A 19,429-nucleotide genomic window follows, 5' to 3' on the forward strand; every position below is an offset into this window, starting at 1 on the left:
AGAGGAAAAAAAAAAAAAAGAGCGAGAGAGAGGGATTGTGTTTAAAAAGAATTATTACTGTATTTATGAGAAAGCCATTAATGCTGTGTTGTGGTAAGTGGATGATTTATAGAAATTATTTTAAGCTGGTTACAGTCTGTTTTTTTAATTAAAATATTTTTAAATTTAAAAAATAGACCCTTTACTAGTTCTTGTCTATGAAGTAGTAACTCTAATGGAGGTATCATCTTGGTATTATTTGGTGAGTACTTGTTTGAATGTTATGTAAATATAGTACAGTAATCCTATAATTTGATAGGCCTTGTGAAATGGTATCTATTATTGGCCTTTTTTGGAGAGAATGTTGTTAAAGGAGGTTTAGACAGGTCATGAATAATGAGGGGCTTTTCAAGAGTTAGGAGAGCGAAGGATTTAGAGCCAAGAAATTAGTAGAGTAGGAGCAGGACAAATGTATGGAAACAACTGTAGGCAATTAGATACCTTTTCCTTCCTGCCTTTAGTTAACTTGAAATAGAAATGTGAGTATACAGAATTATTTTTGATGTTATATAATGTTCAAGAGTTCACCAGCACTCATCTTTTCCATGGTCATATTATATCTATAGAATAGCAGATAACATTGTGGTTTCTTTGTCAGCCAAACCTGGGTGTGGAGGAGTTCAGCCTTGTCCACCAGCTGCTTGAGGGCTGACCCTGCTCTCAGCAGCTGTGGAGAATAAAAGTATCAGCTTGGTCAGCTCCTGGCATGCAGGGCACAGGCAGTTGAGCTGCATGTAATTGGGTCTCATACTAGAGTTCCTTGGCACTCAAGCTGCCTTACTCTCTCCTGGGTTGGGGATAGATTTTCTCTTCCTGGCTGCTCTGGGCCTCCCAAATCAGTTGCGGTTCTTAATCTAAATCAGTTCTGTTCTCTGCAGGAATGAACAGTGAATTTCCTCTGCAGAAAAAGGTTGAGAATAATGGGTATTATTAGGAAAATCAAGAACACAGATTGGATGTTAAATAAAAATGAAACAGAACTGGTAACAAAAACATTACAATTTAGAGCCAAAGGGAGCACCTAGGCTGGAAACCTAGGTGAGAGTCTGACTCAGAACCAGATCTTTTGCATTAGATATGAACTATGCAGGTGATGCTAACAGTAGTTTATGCTGTTTTAAAGAAGAGGAAGCTGAGTTTGGAGTCTATTGTACATCTATAATTGAACAGTTAACCTTGTAGCATAGCATAGTGGTTAAGAGCACAGACTATGGAACCAGATGACCTGGATTTGAGTCTTAGCTTTACCATTTTACTAGCTGTGAATCTCTGTATGTATGAGTTTCCTGTCTGTAAAATGGGAGTGATATTTCTTTGAATCTCAGAGTGTTATTGGAAAGGTTAATGACTTAGTACAGCATTTCAGTGGTGTCTGGCATGTAGTAAACAGTGTTTGCTGCTATTATCATTATGTATTGGATGTAAGCTTTTGGGAATGAGTGAATAAGTCATATAGATGATGTAATGGCTACCTGCCCTTGCCAGTCTAAGATAGCCCCAGGACCATCAGCCTCAGGATTGAGTGAACAGCATCTCTGTGAGCATTCTTGATGGAGATTTGCTTCTTGAACATTAATTGTATATTCTTAGTTTTTAGTGATTGAATTCTTAGCTGAGTAAGTAATTCATGTTAACTGGATTAATTATATATTTTTTTTGAAAAGAATATTTAGTCAGTAGATGAGATACTCTGCACCATTGTGTGAACCTCCTGGTTTTAGAGGTATCTTCCAGTGTTGCCACTTTGTGACACTATCTTAAAACCCATTGGTGTTTTCACCAAAATCTTCACAGTTTTCAGCATGTTATCAACAAGTGTTCTGTAACTTTTCAGAATGGTCACATGTGCCCTTGTTTTTATTTTAGGGTATAATATCACGTGGTTTTTAGTTAGATTTTTTTTTTTATGCCTTAAAGTTAGGGTCATCTTATGAATTTGTGGTATTTGCTTATGTAAGCTTTAATAGACATGCTGGTGGCTGTTAACCATTTCAATTTATTCTAAACTCTGGAATCACTTGAAAATGCAGCTGTTTCACTGAGGCATGTAGTTTAAGTCTCTGTAGTTTAATCAAGTTGGTTTATTCTGCTGGTATACTTTCCTTATATTACAAGTAATTTAGGCCAATCTTGCACTTTAATGTAGGAAACTTTTTATAGTATTTTGCTGATATTGTTTTTAAAGAGGTTAAAAATGTAGTAGCAGTTTACACCTTGTCAAAATCTATCACATCTTCAACTTAGTTGGAAGAAGATGAGGTTAAATAGGGTTTTAAAATTTGGTTGGATAGCTCGAAATAACCTGGTGCTTCCTGAAGCTCAAGAACCTGTGACATGTATGAGTTTCTACAGAATTATTTTTAGAATCTCTTGCTCTTGTTTCTATTCTAAGAATTCTCTTGGAACCTGTTCCAGAGTAGTAGAACTCTTGGGAGTGGAGAGTGATAGGGATGATGGAAAACAAGTGTAAACTGAACTCCCATGGTCTGACAACTGGGTGCTTATTGCAGAAGCATTCCTATTTACTACACAACACTGTTTCCAGAAAAGAGGACATAGAATTTCCTCATATGATAGTATGTTAATTAAAGGTGTTGATTTTTATAGTCTAGTTTCCATACCCTATTCATTTTCACAAATCATTGGTGGTAACAGCTTTTAAAGGTGTTGGTAATTATTTTGCTAATTTATTGTGTTACCTTGATTTATGAATTCACTGTCTCTGGAAGTTTTATATAAAATTAGTATAAGAAAATTTGAACCGTACATCTCGTTAACTTTATGTATTTCCTTAGGTCTATATTTCTAGAAGATTTTAGTAACACTTTTTCCTCCTGTGCTTGCACTGTAAACTCCCAGTTTTATCTCTGGACGTGTTTTGCTTAACATCTTAAGCATTAAAACTTTTTTTTAATGAACAAATTTATCTACTCTGACATTTTCAGTGTTAATGTGGAGAGCTGTATTGACAGAAAATAAGCTTGTCTGAATTTGTTTAGCAAGCACCATTAGAAGTAGATTCTGGGGCCATCATTATTTTTTAAAAGTTCTTTTGCAAGGATTGTATTTGCAATATTTATGCCAATCGCCTTTCATAGTAGCAATTTATGAATATATAACCCAGAGTAGTAAACCTTAATTAAAAGAGAAAAACGATTATTTCAAAAAAATATTTAAACTTAAAGTAAGCAGTGTACTTTTCATGTTTCACAAAGCAGTTATTCTGGTTGAGCCATGGAACTGCAGCCATTATTTATAGTCTAATGGTCAAGCTATTCATTATCAAATGCATATTGAGGATTGATGATTGAAATGGAGATATCAGGTGTTAATATTTATACTGAGGCAGTGAATTGGTAAAATTTTAATAGTTTGAAACAAAAAAAGTTTGATTTTCCTGATCAACAAGTGGGGATTCAGGTACATTATATCAGAATGTTTGGTTGTAATAGCAAGGCTATAAAGGCTAAGTCTATTGTAAATCACACAACTCAACTTTAGCATCCATTCAATTTAGGTTCCATTTTTTTTGTACATGCAGATTTTCATCACCAGATGGCACTCCTGTAAAAAGAAATTCTCATTTTGTTATATTTAATGTACCTAGTTTATTTTCATAAATAGAGGAATAAACACTTCAAAAGATGAGTGAGAAAAGGATTGTGTAATTGAATAAAACAACCGAACTGTTTGGAATCTGTACACATGGTCATGCACTGCTTAGCGACGGACATGTTCTGAGAAATGTCTTGTTAGGGGATTTCATCATTGTGTGCTTACACAAACCTTAGATGATATAGCCTAGGCTACAAGCCTATACAGAATGTTATTCTACTGATTGATTACTATAGGCAATTGTAACACAATGTTAAGTATTTGTGTGTCTAAACATACCTAAACATAGAAAAGGTACAGTAAAAATCTGGTATAAAAGATAAAAAAATGGCATACCTGTATAGAGTGGATATTTACCACAAATGGAGCTCGCAGGATGAGAAGTTGGTCTGGATGAGTCAGTGAGTGAATGTAAAGGCCTAGGACATTACTATGCTACTGTAGATGTTATAAACACTGTACACTTAGGCTACAGTAAATTAATAAAACATGAGATAAAACCAAGCACAAGAGAAGATGATGCAATCAGGAGATGGTAAACACAGGATGTTTGCCACTCCTGCTAGTGTAATGGCATATTTTACAGCAAACTTCTTATAAGTAGAAAGAATATACTCTAGAATAATGATAAAAGGTATAGTACTGTAAACCAGTAACAGTCGTTTGTTATCATTATCAAGTATTATGTACTATACATAATTGTATGTGCTATACTTTTATACTGTTGGCAGCGCAGATTTGTTTACACCAGCATCACCACAAACATGTGAGTAATGCATCACGCTGTGATAGCACTAGGTGATAGAAAATTTTCAGCTCCATTATAATCTTATGGGACCACTGTTGTATAAACAGTCCATTGTTGACCAAAATGACATTATGGGGTGCATAAATAAACTAAAAATGATTTTTTCAAAGGTTTTAGCTAGGAGCACCACTCAACCAGGTAGATTTTGTTTGGATGCTTACTTTAATACTTAGGATAGCATTAGAGTATTAGTGCTCGAGATGATTTTAACTCCTTTTACTTCAGAAATGCTAATATGTTTTACATTTGTATGATGCTTCACAGTTTAAAAAATGTATTTATTTATGTGTATTCATATCTAAGAACACTAAGAGAAAGCTCTAAAAATAATGCAAAACAATGAACTTTTTTCATATAATACAACTAAAACAAACTCAAACCAACAAAATCTCAAAATTGTTAAACTCAAAAAAGGATGCAAAGTGTATACTCATTGACTGAGAGTCAGATTTAAGTATAGTAAAAAAATTTTAAACCATATTGGGCATATGAGATAATTCTGGTTAATTGACTATTTGCTATTATAGTGTATGTAAAAGGCAGTGCCCTATTATACCTGTGGCTTTTGTCTAGCATTCCAGTTAATAGAGAACCTGTTGAGAAGATAAGTAAATAATATCAGGACAGCTAATGCAGAAAAAACTTATCAAGCTAAAATAAAAAACTTGTCTAACTAAAATAGGTTTCAGAGACATGATTTTCCTTGTGATGCCTGAATTGATATGCTATGGTTAGTCTCCTCTATTTTAAAGTCTTAAAGTTATCTAGAAATGCTAGTATAATGTTATTTCATTAACCTGGAATGTATTAAGAATTTGTAAATAGGGGAACATTGTTCCACATCATATGACTACTTGCTTTGAAATCTTTGTAACTGATTGTTCTAGAAGACAGAATTCCATTTATTGTTCTTTTTGCAATCATTGGCTTTGCTATAATTTGGCCTTTCTTAGGTCATTCTTAATTACTAAAAGTTACCAGCTCCTGCAGCATGTCATTTAATCACATTTATCAAAAGTCTCTTACATGGGCAGCTACTGAGTAGTGAAGGGAACAAAACAAAATGAGTTTCTGGTCTTCACTTGCTTATGATATTAAGGTAGTAAAGCAAGTTAAATATAGAAGAAATAGAGAGTAGATAAGCTAAAATATGAATTGTATATAAGTACTTTACAAGTCAAGGAAAGTTAATATGTAAAAAGCATTTAGAAATATCCTAGAAATCTGTAGCCTGTTTTGGAATATTTTAAATGGACTCTGATGGAAACCTAAGGGCTTGTTAATGTGGTCTCTTATATTTGAATTATTTGCCTTTATACTTCTATGTTATGCCAAAAATTAAAACAATCCTGATACTTTACATTTTAATTTTGCATGTTTATTTTATCAGAGCAGATTGGTTTTTTTTTTAAGGTAATGTTTTTGAAGTATATATTACTTTACAGTTTTATTAAATATTGAGTATGCAGACAGATTATTAATCTTATTTATTTATTTTTTATTTTTTATTTTTTGTGCCTACAGCACCTGGTCTTCCTAGGTGGTCTCCCATCCAAGTACTAACGAGGTCCGACCCTGCTTAGCTTCTGAGATCAGACGGGATCGGGCCTGTTCAGGGAGGCATGGCCGTAGACAGAATATTAATCTTAGATATTGATGGCTGTAATATGTATTGTGACTTCAGAAATTTTATAATATGAGAAATGTGTATAATCAATGGTTTGATAATTGTATACATAAATATAAAGAACAAAACAAAGAATACCCATGTACCATGTCCTAGTTAAGAAAAAAATAGTATCTTCGAAGTTCCTAGGGTGCTACTTCCCCATCTCAGTCTGTGAATTAGGCAAAGTTAGCCTCTAACCAGAATTTGTGTTTATCCTTTCCTTGCTTTTCTTTGTAGTTTTAACACTTATTTTTATAAACAATATATAATTAATTTTGTTTCTTGAATATTAATGTAACCACAGTGTATATATTCTTCAATGACTATGGTTTCTTCTTAAATTTGCCTTAGTTTATGTTTCTGAATTTCTTCCAATATGTATATATGGCCATTATCCATTTTCATTGCTTTATAGTATTCTTAGATGGGAATATATCGAAAACAATGTTTGGATTGTTCCCTTGAATGTACTAGTACCTGTCTTTTGGTGCAGACATGCTAGAGGTATATATATGTGGGGTGGTATATGCCAGAGAATAGAATTGCTAAGTCATAGGGTAATGCCAGATTGCTATACAAAGTAGTTGTATTAGTTTACACTCAAACCAGCAATAGATGAGCGGTTCTTTTTTTCAATTTCTTGCCATCACTTGGTATTATCATGTTTACTAAGCCTGGAAGTTTTGAAATAGCATCTCATTGGCATTTAAACGTGTATTTTATGATTACAAATGAGGTTAAGCATCTTTTAATATATTAGTGGGCTATTTTGTTTCCTGCTATGAAGTTCTGATCACCTCTTGTTGGTTTTTCTTTTGGGTAATTTTCTGTTTCTTCTTGATTCATAATATTTCTTAGTGTAATTTAAATACTAATTCTTGTCAGTGTATGTTGATAAAAATTTCCCCAGTTTGTATTTTCACAAGGCTAGCTGCCTTTTAAGGAAAAGAAGTTTTAAAATTTTAAGTTATTTATTATTCTTTGCAGTTTTTTTGTACTGTTTTACTCTTTTTAAGAAAACTATAACTCTCATAAGTTAAAAATTACTCTCTACAGTGCGAAAAAATTTACCTTATTGTCTTCTGAAATCTGTAATTTTGCTTTTCGTATATCGTTAAAATAACTGAAAATTGATTTTTTAATGTATGGTATAATAAGTATAGTCAACCAGTTCTTTCAACTTTATTTCTTTAAACGTTGACCTTTACTTACTATATGTACTACTGCCATCTCTGTTGGAACTCCTATTCTAATCCATTGGCTAGTTTGTCTATCCCTGTACCAGTGTTGTACTGTTGTAATTACTGTAATATTATAATCTTTGAAAGCTGGAAGATCAGTCCTGTGTCTTTTAACGGAGTGTCTTGGCTATCCTTGCATATTTGCTTCCTCATGTAAATTTTAGAATCTACTTGTAAGGTTTAAGACAATAACACCTTGTTGGAATTTTGATAGGGATTAAGTTGAATCTGCAGTTGAGGGAGAATTAACACTTTTGTTGAGAACTTTTAAAACAGGGGTTGTAACAGTTTTTATGTAAAGAGCCAGATAGTAAATATTTTCTGCTTTGCCTTTGTTATGTGTATTCAGTACTGCCATTTTAGTGCAGAAGCAGCCACAGACAGTTTCTTTAGAAATTGATATTTTTTTTTGTTAGCTAGCATATGTACTTAATTTTTATACATTTTTTTGTATCTAGTTTTGCTAAAATTATAATTTATCTGAAGATTCTTTAGGGTTTTCTGTGCACAGTTATTAGGGAAGTGAACTTTTAAAAGTATTTCTTTGTGAGTATGTGTGTTAGTGTTTAGAAAGCATTTGTGGCAGCAACTCTTAGTTTTTGTTGTTTATTTTTGTCGTCTTTTTTAAAAATTAAATTTATTGGGGCGACATTGATGGATAAGATTATATAGCTTTCAAGTGTACAGTTTAATAGTTCATCATATGTGTATTTCATTGTATGTTCACCACCCAAAGTTAAGTTTCTTTTTGTCACCCTATATTTGACTCTTTACCTACTACCCCCCAACCCCTTTTGCCTTTGGCAAGCACCATCCTGTTGTCTGTGGCTATTGAGCTTTTGTTTGTCTTGTTTATTTGTTGCTTTCTGTTTTATATTCCACGTATGAGTGAAATTATATGGTATTTTTGTCATTTAAAAGAAGTGCTTTAGCATTTGATTATTCAATGTGGTTTTATTCAGTATGGTTTTTGTTGTAAGTTTATGTAAATACCCTTTTATCAAGTCAAAGAAATATTCCTGTTTCCTAAGAATTTTTATTTTGAGTGAATGTTGAATTTTATCAATGCCTTTTCTCTGTTGTGATGCTTATATGATCATTCTTCAATGGGGAGTAGTAGTGTGGTAACATTGCTTTTTATTTTTTAAGGTCCTCATTCCTCTGAATCATACAACTGGAAAGCAGAGTCTTTTTAAAACTCTTGCTGCTTATGGGTGACTCCATTATTTCTGGTTTCAATCCAGGGTGTCGTTATTCGCATTTTGTGTGTTTGTTGGGAAGTACCACTTGCAGATCCAGAACTTTTAACCTTTGCCAGGGGCTGTGGATGCAAAGGTACTGTGGGGATGATAGTGGAGTGCAAGGCTGAGGGAAATAATTTAGAGTCTTAATGGTTGTTATCTGGGTAGAGATGAGCATATAGATACAGAGGTGCTTGCTTGCTTATTATTTACTTATTTACAAATGAATGAATGAATGAATGAATGCCATTTTAATGGACGGTGAAGACTTCTTGAGTTAAGAGATTTTCCTTTCCTTGACCAAAAGAATATTTAGGAAATTGTACCCAAGTGGGTGTTCTTGCTTTACTGCTATCCCTTTGTAAAAATGATTTGTTGCTAAAATGGATTGTTAAAACTTTTTACATGTTCCCTGTAGCCTGAAATGTTATGATCATTCTTTTTTTTTCCTTCCTTTTTAATTCCCCTCCCTCCCCCCCACTTCCACCCCTGACCTATGGATGTTGCTGTTTCCCTTTTTAAGAAGGGGATCTCTGAAGGCGGGGCATCTCCTCCCACTCATGGGGCGTATCTGGGGCGCGGTGCCCCTGGCACACTAGGGGCACCTGGCGCACCGGGGGTATGGTCCGTGGCTCCATCTGGGGTGCGAACCCAGGACCTTCTGCATGTAAAGCAGACATGCTAACCACTACACTGTGGAGCCACCCCTGTTATCATTCTAAATTAAAATTTTCAGCTTGTCATATATTGCCTCTCTCCCTTTTCAGCTTTTTAAAAAATGTGATATAGTTCATATTTAGTCACTAGAATTGGATTTCTGTTTTGCTATTTTCCATCTCCTCTCCCGCCCTTTATTTTGAAGCCTCTGTTTTCTGGAGAGGCAAGGTTCCTGCAAGTTCAGATGTCTTGAAGTAGCTCTTGGAGCAATAACAGCCAAGCCAAAATCTTAGTAGGTTTATGAGAGTTCAGAGTGGTGCTTTGAAAAATGCTAGTTTTAGACATAATGGTTTTTCCCATTTAGGACCTTGGCAGCAGAGAGAAATCTGGCTCTTTAAAAAGGATCTTGAGAAGGCCGATAATGAGCTTCTAGGCTTTCCTAAGTGAGGAGGAGGAATAGGTTAGTATACAGCCTAAAAATGATGGGTTGGAACAGTTAGGGCAGTGTAGTATGCCTCTTTCCTGGACTTTTCATCCATCTAATCATCTTGTAAGTAAGTGGTAGACAGTTTTACATTCCAATTTTAATTTAATTTTTCAGTATAGTAGGCTCAACATTTAAAAAAGTTTAATAGGAAGTACATTATTGTTTCATGTGCCATATTTAGACCAGTTGATTTAAGCAGATATTTGTAGGTCATAGAGGGTTATTCTATATCCAGTTGATGCTCTTAAATGGGGTTCAGAGGGAAGAATATAGAGATTTTCCCACTAATTATGTTCATCTAAAACAGCAGACCTTAAACATTATCATTAGTTGATTGGGTTTATACCATGTCAACAGATCTTGATGAGAACCATTTTTTCCTAAAAGGACATAGGTAGTATGTTGATTAAATACTAAGTGTAAGTTTATCGAGGATCAGAGTATGTGTTTTCCCTAATTGTTCCTTTGGGAACAAAGCAGGTACCTTTTGTTTTTAGAGAACCCATTAAATAAGTTTGTGAATTCTAAGGTTTTGTTTCATGATCAAATTAGCAGTTATATTGTTAACTTTGCCCTGTCAGAGATACCCTTAAGCTTTAACTATACTTTAGAGCTCTACTAAATTCTTAGAAGCAGGGTTTTTAGCTTGGGCACCCATGGACATTGAGAGGGTGGTGGGGTGGCCCATGGACAGACTTGGGGAGGGGTGTGGAGGATATATATCTTATGAAATTTCAAGCAGAATTTTGTGTGGATACGCATTTTTCTGAAGAGAGGGGCCATAGTTTTCATCAGATTATCTTGAGTTCTTAGTCATCCTAAAGGTAAGAGTCACCATATTAGTATGAAGCACACCTTTAATGAAAAACATTTTAAAGTGTTATTTTTACCTTTAGTGAGGTTGTGGAATGCAAATCTGGCTGCCAGGAGAGCTGGAGAGCATTCTTTTAGGAAGGGATGTTTTGAAATGAGTATTGAAGCTTAAAGTTTAGGGGAAGACCTCAATATGAGCAGTTCTTCATCTGGTCACGTCATCTATGCCTTGAATAAATGGACTCTTTCTAGTTTAAATTTCAAATCCTTTTAATTTTGTGCAGTATTTCAGCAAGGGATCTATTTATCTTAACTCAGGTCTCCCTTGATTATTCAATTAAATTGTGATCCTGAATTTTTGACATTCCAGTTGTTTTCAGAGTAACATGCGGATTAGTGCCACTAGGAAGATATTCAAGATTTCTGCTTTCAATCGGAATCCTCAGTGTCACTTTTCAGTTTTTTTACTTGTTTTCTATCAGTTTCCTCTCATACTCACCTTAGCAGTTACAGGCCTTTGCCATTTTCTTACACCGCCCCACCCCCCACCCCGCCATCTAGTGGTCACTCTGCAGATGTTTTTGTCTATTTTACTGAAAAGTCAAGACAGAGCAAACATCTTGTATTAGGCCCTGGAAGAACAAATGTGACAGGACATATAATAATCACTGTCCTCATGGAGCTTACAGTGTATTATTAGACTTGCTCAGAGTACCTCATTCTTGGAAGATTCTACTTTGATGCTTTGTATATCACATCTTGCAAGTACAGTTAGTTTGCGCTCTCTCTTCCTTACTCGCCTTGGCTTTTTTCCTCACCACTGTACTGAAAACATATTGGCAGTGGTTACCGATGATTTCCTCATTGCAGAGTTCCAATGGACATGAGTGTACAAATATCTCTTCGAGACCCTGCTTCCAATATTTTGGGGGTATTACTGGAAGTGGAATTACTTGGATCATATGGTAATTCTGTTTTTAATTTTTTGAGGACCTTCTGTACTGTTTTCCATAGTGGCTGCACCATTTTACATTCCTGCAAGAGTTTCAATTTCTTTACATCCTCACCAAAACCTGTTATTTTTTATTTTTTATTATAGTAGCCATCCTAATGTGTTTGTGAAGTGGTATTTTGTTATGTTTGATGACATACTTAGTTATATGCTTAGCACTTAGTAGCTCTTCAGTAAATATTTGTTGAATAAATAAAGTAACATTATATGCACAATTGTTTTTGTCTTGGAAGATTAATTGTTTTTAAGTGGCTTTTGCTGTTAGGTATAGCTTGCTCCTGGCCATCACATTTTGAATTGGATTATTGCCAGGTAAAATCTTGGCTGGATGCAATGCTGTCTTTGGGTTCAAATGGAAAGAGGCAGATAAAGCTACATGTGGTAATAACTACATATAGTGGTAAAATAATTGCTGGTTAAAATTTGTGGTATTTGAGAGTTTTGTTTAGAATTGCTATAATTGTAAAACTTTTTGATTGTATTAGTAAAATTGGCTTAAGAGCTGCCTGGAAAATCTAAAATCTTAATGGGTTGTTTCTTGAGACTGTATTCTAGAGAACCTTTCTTTTATCTCATGTTTCCTCTTTATCTCTGTAGTTTATGCTTGCCTTTTACTGTGGTTTGGGACTTTTGCTTACCATGCCTGCTTTCTTGCAGATTTTCTATTTTGTACATACGTTATTTTGTATATACTGTATATGATGACTTCGGTGAGCAGTGACCGTTCCCGAGGTGCTCGGGAAAAAACACAGATTTCAGCAACACAGGCAGCACAGCTACAGAAGCAAGTAGTACAGGTAAGTTTTGGTGGAACTGTTATTTGCCTTATTTAGAGTTACAGAAATTAAGCATGTATAAATGTCCTTCTCCTTTGTAAAAAACCTCAGGATTTTAAACCTTGTTTTTAAAAAGTAGATAGTATATAATAGGAAAGAGAAAATATCATTGGTTCAGGTACAGTTGGATGTTATTCCTTATTTAATCCTTAACTTTTCCTGCTACCTATTATCATCTAGGCCATCTACTTTTTTAAATTATTAATCTAGGTGTGTTCCTGGAAAATAATATGAAAATCAAAAGTATATATAGAAATGTTATGTTGAAATGGAGAGAGATCTAAATTATAAGAGAGTTCCAAAAAGCTTCCTTTTCTTTCAAGCATTGTTACCTAGGAAGAGTGTTTTAATCTTAGATGTCTTTTATTTAATAAGATCCATTTGTATAAAATCTTCAATGTTAAATAGTCCCTCCTCAGTTTGTTTATATTATTTTAAATGAAGTGAGACAATCCAAGTAAAATGCTAAGCATAGTACCTGGTACAAAATAGAACATTCTGTACATGTTATTCATTAGGTTAGCAAATCTTTTTTCAGAGGCAGTATGGAAGTAAGTAAATAAACCTATGCAGTCCATTATAATTTCAGATTGATTATTTCACTATACTTTGATAGCTAATTATGTGTACTTTTTATAATCATACCCAAGTGCCCTCTTGATATTAAGGGACACAGGGAATGGATTCTACTTAATTGCTGCATTACATTTTAAAATAAATGGTTAGCCTTATATTTTGCTGTCAACAGACATACATCTGTTATTCAGTGCTTGCTCCTCAATACACTTACCCTGATAAGTATTTATTTATAACTCTTCAAGAAAGACTGTCCATTGGATGAATGCTTAATGTTGGTTTCATGAATATAGCCTCTTCTTGAAGAAATTCAAGTTATGAGTAACCATAGATGTAACCCTGCTAATAATAACAGAAATGTAAATTAAAACAAAGATTTTTACAAATTAAGATTCAAAGCGTGGTCTTTTGAAGGAGGGCCTCATAAATGAAATGTCAAGACTGTAAACTATCCCTGTCTCCCACCCAAGTAAAGTCCTTGGACAGATTTCCAGAGAATCAATGTCTCTGGACTGGGGAAGAGAGGGCTCCCTTCCTCCCAAGGGTGGTCACTAAGAGTTTTTCCATGGGCCCTTTGGGGATGGCTCATTTTAATGAATTTGAAAAAAAAACTGCTAACCGAGGTGTGGGAAGGATTCCTAGACCCTTAGATTACTAATTTTTTTAAATAAAAATGTGTGAATTTCTCAAAATAGTATTATGAATTAGTAAAATTTTTCATGTTCATTTATCCATTAATCCCATTCTGGAAAGTATATTCTAAGGAAAAAACTTAAAAGGAATGAGAAAGGCTTTATCCTGTAAGAAGTTTATTGCCCAATTCTAAATGTCCTATGGTAGAGGTGTTCTGAGAAAACCTATTGAAGAAGCAGGATTTAAGAGACAAAACCATGAGCTCTTTTGAATCTGAATAAACCTGGGTTTGGGCCCTGCGTCTGCCACTTTACCAATTAGATGAATTACTTAAATCTCTTTTAACCTCAGATTTTTAAAAACATGCTTTGAGAGTTAGAAGAAAATGTTAAAAGTAGTACATATTATTATTCCTGAATATCCTTCATCCAGATTCCCCAGATGTTAAAAGTTTTACCACTTTTACTTTACCTTTTCTCCCTCCTACAAAGGAGAAACTACACACACCTTTTCCCCTGAACCTCTTGAGAATAAATCGCAGATGTGGTACTTCTCCACTTGTAAATACTTTAGTGTGTACAGTGTTTTTTAAAAAACAAGGACCATCTTTTACGTAAGAGTACAATTATCAAAAAGCAGGAAATCACTTCTGTATTTAATCTCTAGATCATATTTATCTTTTACTGATTGTCCTAATAATATCCTTTTTAGCTAACATTATATTTAGGTGTCAGTTCTCTTTAGTCTCCTTTAATGTGGAAGTTCCTCTGTTTCATGACATTGACATATTTGAAGAATATAGACCAGTTATTTTGTAGAATGCCCTAATTTTGGCTTGTCTGATATTTCGTCATGATTAGGGTTGTGCATTTTTGGTAGAAATAGCCCAGAAGTGATAGTCTGTCCTTAATGCGTCATATCATGATTAACGGAACATAGGTTTGTCCTATATACTCGTGATCATTTTTATCTTTTGGTTAAAGTAGTATTTCTCTAGTACCATGTACAGAGATGAAAATTCTTGTTTTTAAAATTTTTAAGTGGTATATTATATTCTTTGCAGAGGATGGTTTGAAGAATTAGAAATTGCGTAAGGTATAGTCAGGAAGTGATAACCTTTACTCTTATTGCGTATCTTACATAAATTATAAGGTGACTAATAATATTTGAATTCATGATAGAAAATGCCTGGTTTCTGATCAACTGAGAAAGGACACAAAATTATACTTATAGTACAGTACAATTGTTAAGACATTTAAGGAAAAAAAAACTAGTAGACTATATTAAAAATGTTTGCCTTTGTGTGATGGGCATAAGGATGACTTGAAAAAATAATCCTACTTCATCATCTTTTTCAAATTTTCTGGGTGAGAGATCAAACAGAAAACATTTGGCTCCACTAGAAAAGCTATCAACACATTCTTTATTGTGAAAGTAGCTTAGCTCAGTATAAGCCAAGTGAATGGAAGAGAGATCCAGAGGAAGAGATTAGTAATGCTTCTTTTCTTGGCAAGACTTTTTTTTTTTCAACTTGACAGTTGTGTGGTATATGTCACTAATGTTTGATGTAGGGAAGGGTGCACTAACCTTGTTTAACTTTGAATTGCCAGTTGGTTCTGCTTATTCCTCTGATTTCACAAGCTGTACAGACCTCTTGTCACTTAGAGCTCAGCCTGGCAACTTTCCTACCATACTCTAATTTATGTTTGGCACTTTGTTTATCAAATACTTAATTTTCTTCTTGATTAGGGCAAAGGTAAAAATATTTAAAGTTCTGATTTAAAATGCTTTATATTTCATTAATGTGCTATGCTAGTATTACAATACTGTACTTGTTAAACAGCTGTTAAGTGTATCAGCTGTGCTTTCAGAAGTTATGTCTAGATGATCTATACCCTTTTAGGAATAAAACAGATGATACCACTGAAGAGAAATGCAATAATCAAGTCATATTACTTGAGCCAAAAGAGCTAAGTCCGAATAAATTAGTAATAGTGACTTTACAATTAGAAATGTATGGGTGTGACAGTATCAGAATAAAAATATAGAAATATGTAGAAGCTTCAGACTGTTGGCATGTAGCAAAATGTTGTTATTAATAAGTATTCTGCTTATAATCTTTAGTGAAAGTCTATCAACTTGAGTGTCTTCCTGTTAATATAAGACATTTTAATAGAGTCAGGAGAAGCTTTCTTTGTTTCTGTAACTTGTATTCTCAGGCAGTTTTCAGATTTAAATATTGCTGCCTTTAGAACTCTTATTTGTGACTGTTTATCCACCTTGTTCCATTACTTTTAATTGATCCTACACCCTTTATCAGAAAGATATTACAGCCAAAGTCCCTGACTTTGGTCTATCTTGTATTCTGTGACATTTCTATATACTCTATTTTCTGTCTGAGATGTGTCTTGAATCAGACTCATTCTTCTAATGCACATAATATAGTATAGTGATTGAGTGTCCACAAGTGGTCTGTGATTCACTTTCTTGAATTTTTTTCCCTTTAATCTTTTTATTTTAGCACTTGTTTAACATTGGTTTCTTTCCTTTCACATTTTCTTTTTGAATTTCCCCAGGGCTGCTTCTGATCTGTCAATTTTTCCCTAACGTTTTGTTATGAAAATGTTGAAATAAAAAAAGTTGAAAGAGTTGTACAGCGAGCACCCATATACTCACAGTTACCTTTTTTGCTGTATTTGCTTTATCACATCCGACTGGCTATCCATTATTCTATCTTATTTTTTGATGCATTTCAAAGTAAATTAAAGACATCTATATGCTCTACCCCTAAATACTTTAGTGTATATTATCATCAATGATAATATTTGTTTAGGTCTCTCTTTTTTTTTTAAGGTGATATTTACACAGGTACATAGTAAGTGTATGAGATCATTTTTTGTTGGATGCACATACCTGTATAACCTAGTCCTTTATCAAGATATAAAACACCATCCTCATCCCAGAAAGTTCTGCCGGTTTTATTTTGTTTTCGTGGTGCGGACGTCCTGCCTGCTTTAGAGTACTGGTAATTTTCTTTTTGTATTGCCGACTGCTTTCACCTTTGCCCCCAACTCTCATTTCCATGTTTCTGTGTACTCTTTTTTACTTCAGACTCTTACAGTTTTCCCATAATTCTAGTGTGGGCTGTGTTCTCCCAGTTTGCACATGTTGTAGTCACTTTCCTCAGTCTTCAAGTATAAAATGACACACTCAAAAATCTTTAACACTCCTTTCTTCTAATGGCATCCATGCTAGCCTAGACCCACATTATTGTATTCTTAGACTGTTAAAATAGCTTCCTCCCTCACTGGGAGGCAGCATGATTGATATACTAAACACTGTGCATCCTGGTGGTTAAGAGGCCTGTGCCATTAATACCAGCATAAAAAGCGTGAATAAGTTACTTAGGGGCACAGTACAGACTTGAACTAGATTACTACCTCTAAGAGCCTTCCCAGCAATAAAATAGAAGCTCTACTTTGTGATTTAGTAATTTTTAAAATAGGAACTTTTGATCTTACAGAAAGCTAATGCTTCATGGATGAACAATTTCATGATGGGTGTTGTCCAGATTGCTGTTGGCCCTATTCTGTATATACTTTTAGTATGTTTTTCTTAAGTTTGCATACATATTGCAAGGGTTTATTTACATTTGGACATTTTCTTGTGTGTGTGTGTGTGTGTGTGTGTGTATACATGTGCTCTCTACTTTAAAACTTTAAGAAATTAGTTTATGCACATATTCTTTCCTTGCCTAACTGCCTAAGGACTTTCCTTATCAAATTGCTGTAATTAGATCCTTCAGTACAAATGGCTAGAACAGACACCCATGTTTTGTTCTTGGTCATATGGGGAAAGCTTTCAGTCATCTTTCAGCATTAAATATGTTGTTAGCTCTGGGTTTTTTGTAGTTGCTTTTATTAGGTTGAGGAAGTTTCTATTTCTAATTTGTTAAGTCTTTTTTTATCATGAAAGGGTGTTGGACCTTATCAGATGCTTTTTCTGGGTCTGTTGAAATGATCATGTGGTTTTATCTGGTGTTCTCCTAACATGGTGTATTACATCCTTTAATTTTGAGATGTTAAAACAACCTTACATTTCTGGGATAAACTTTACTTGGTCGTGGTATATAATCCACTTTGTATGTTGTTGGTTTGCTAGGATTTTGTGGAATATTTTTCATCTGTATTGATAAGAGATATTTTTCTGGTGTGTCTTTTCTTGTAATGTCTTTTCTTTTGGTATCAGGGTAATACTGATAAAATAAAATAATTGTTTCCTTATTTTTTTTGGATGAGTTTATGAAGAATTGGTGATTGGTATTAATTCTTTCATTGTTTGATAGAACTTACCAGTGAAGCCATCTGGGCCTGGGCTTTTCTTTGTGGGAGGTTTTCTGATGACTAATTAAGCCACTTGTTATACATTTTCAATTTTCCTTGAGTTAATTTCCATAGTTTTTGTCTTTGTCTCTTTTTGTCTAGGTTTTTTAATTTGGTGGCATACATTTGATCATGGTATTCTCTTATAATTATTTTATTCCTCTAAAGTTGGTCATGGTGTCTCCTATTTCATTCTTAATTTTAATAACTTGAGTCTTCTGTTTTCTTGGTTGGTCTAGCTAAAGGTTTGTCAATTGGTTGAACCCTTCACCCCTGCTCCACATTTTGGTTTCTTTGATTTCTCTTATTTTTCTATTCTCTATTTCATTAATTTCTACTGTAGTCTTTATTACTTACTTCTTTAAAAAACTTTTTTTGGAATCACTATTTTGGAATTATTGTAAGATTTGCCAAAAAGTTGGAAAACGATACAAAAAGATCTTCAACATTCACTCAGCTTCCCTTAATATTAGCATTTTACGTCATGTATTGGCAAACTTTTTCTATAAAAGATCACAGCAAATATTTTATGCTCTGCACTCCACACCCAATCTGTTGCATATTCTTCGTTTTTGTTTAACATTTTAAAAATATTAAAACCTTTCTTAGCTTGCACACTGTACAAAATCAGATCCCAGGTTTATGTAGTTTGCCAACGTCTGTTTTACATAACCATTTGTTACAACTAAGATGATAGAGAATAATATTGTTAACTAAATATAGACTTTATTTGGGTCTCACTAGTTTTTAAACTGAGGTCCCTTTTCTGTTCCAGAATCCTTTCCAACTGGTTGTCTCCTTAGTCTCTTCTGATCTGCTATATAGTTTTCAACCTTCTCTTGTTTTTCATGACCATCACACATTCAAAGAGTATATTTAACATTTTAAAAATAAATAATTGGTTATCTATCATCCTTTAAAGGTGAATAACTAGTATTTAAAAACTATCATTATAAATTTATAGATTTAAACATTTGATGGATTTCAGTTATTTCTAGTTATCCTTTTTGAAGTTCAAATTATCTCATCTTTCACCAGTGTAAGTCTCTTCATGTTGGTTCCTGAGTTGTTTTTTTTTTTAATTTATTTTTAATTGTGGTTGACATAGAATGTTATTAGTTTCAAGTGTGAATTCAACATAGTGATTCAACATTTATATAGCTTATAAAGTGATCAGCACAGTAAGTCTAATAACCGTCTGCCACTATACTTATTATGATATTACTGACTTTATTTCCTATACGTATATTACATTCCCATGACTCTTGAGTCATGAGTCATGGCTCCTGAGTGCTTTTTGACTTGGTCCTAACATCTTTGATAGTTTCTTTATAAATTGATATGACAAGATATTTCAGACTTATCTTGTATACTTCCTGCTTTATACCTAGAATCAGCCATTGTCATAAGGAACCTTGGC

General features: G+C 33.8%; 1 protein-coding gene and 1 pseudogene across 11 annotated transcripts in view; one reads left to right on the forward strand and one right to left on the reverse strand.

Moving 5' to 3' along the window:
- The window catches only part of UBAP2 (ubiquitin associated protein 2), a 99,830-nt gene that overhangs the window by 13,389 nt on the left and 67,012 nt on the right, over positions 1 to 19,429 (forward strand). For 8 of the 11 annotated variants that reach the window (XR_005655556.1, XR_005655555.1, XR_005655557.1 and 5 more), the window contains exons 1-2: positions 11,441 to 11,535; positions 12,240 to 12,379. Coding sequence is in view for 6 of the 11 variants with exons in the window: in XM_039875551.1 (XP_039731485.1) it covers positions 11,448 to 11,535; positions 12,240 to 12,379 (228 nt within the window). In the remaining 5 variants the exon portion in view is untranslated. Of the gene's footprint in view, positions 1 to 11,440; positions 11,536 to 12,239; positions 12,380 to 19,429 lie in introns of those variants that run through there. The other 3 variants (XM_039875555.1, XM_039875553.1, XM_039875554.1) reach the window with 1 other exon arrangement.
- LOC120613018 (uncharacterized) lies at positions 5,978 to 6,096 on the reverse strand (annotated as a pseudogene).

This window comes from Pteropus medius, unplaced genomic scaffold (genome assembly GCF_902729225.1).
Source record: "Pteropus medius unplaced genomic scaffold, Ma_sr-lr_union100, whole genome shotgun sequence".
In the NCBI taxonomy this organism is placed as follows: Eukaryota; Metazoa; Chordata; class Mammalia; order Chiroptera; family Pteropodidae; genus Pteropus; species Pteropus medius.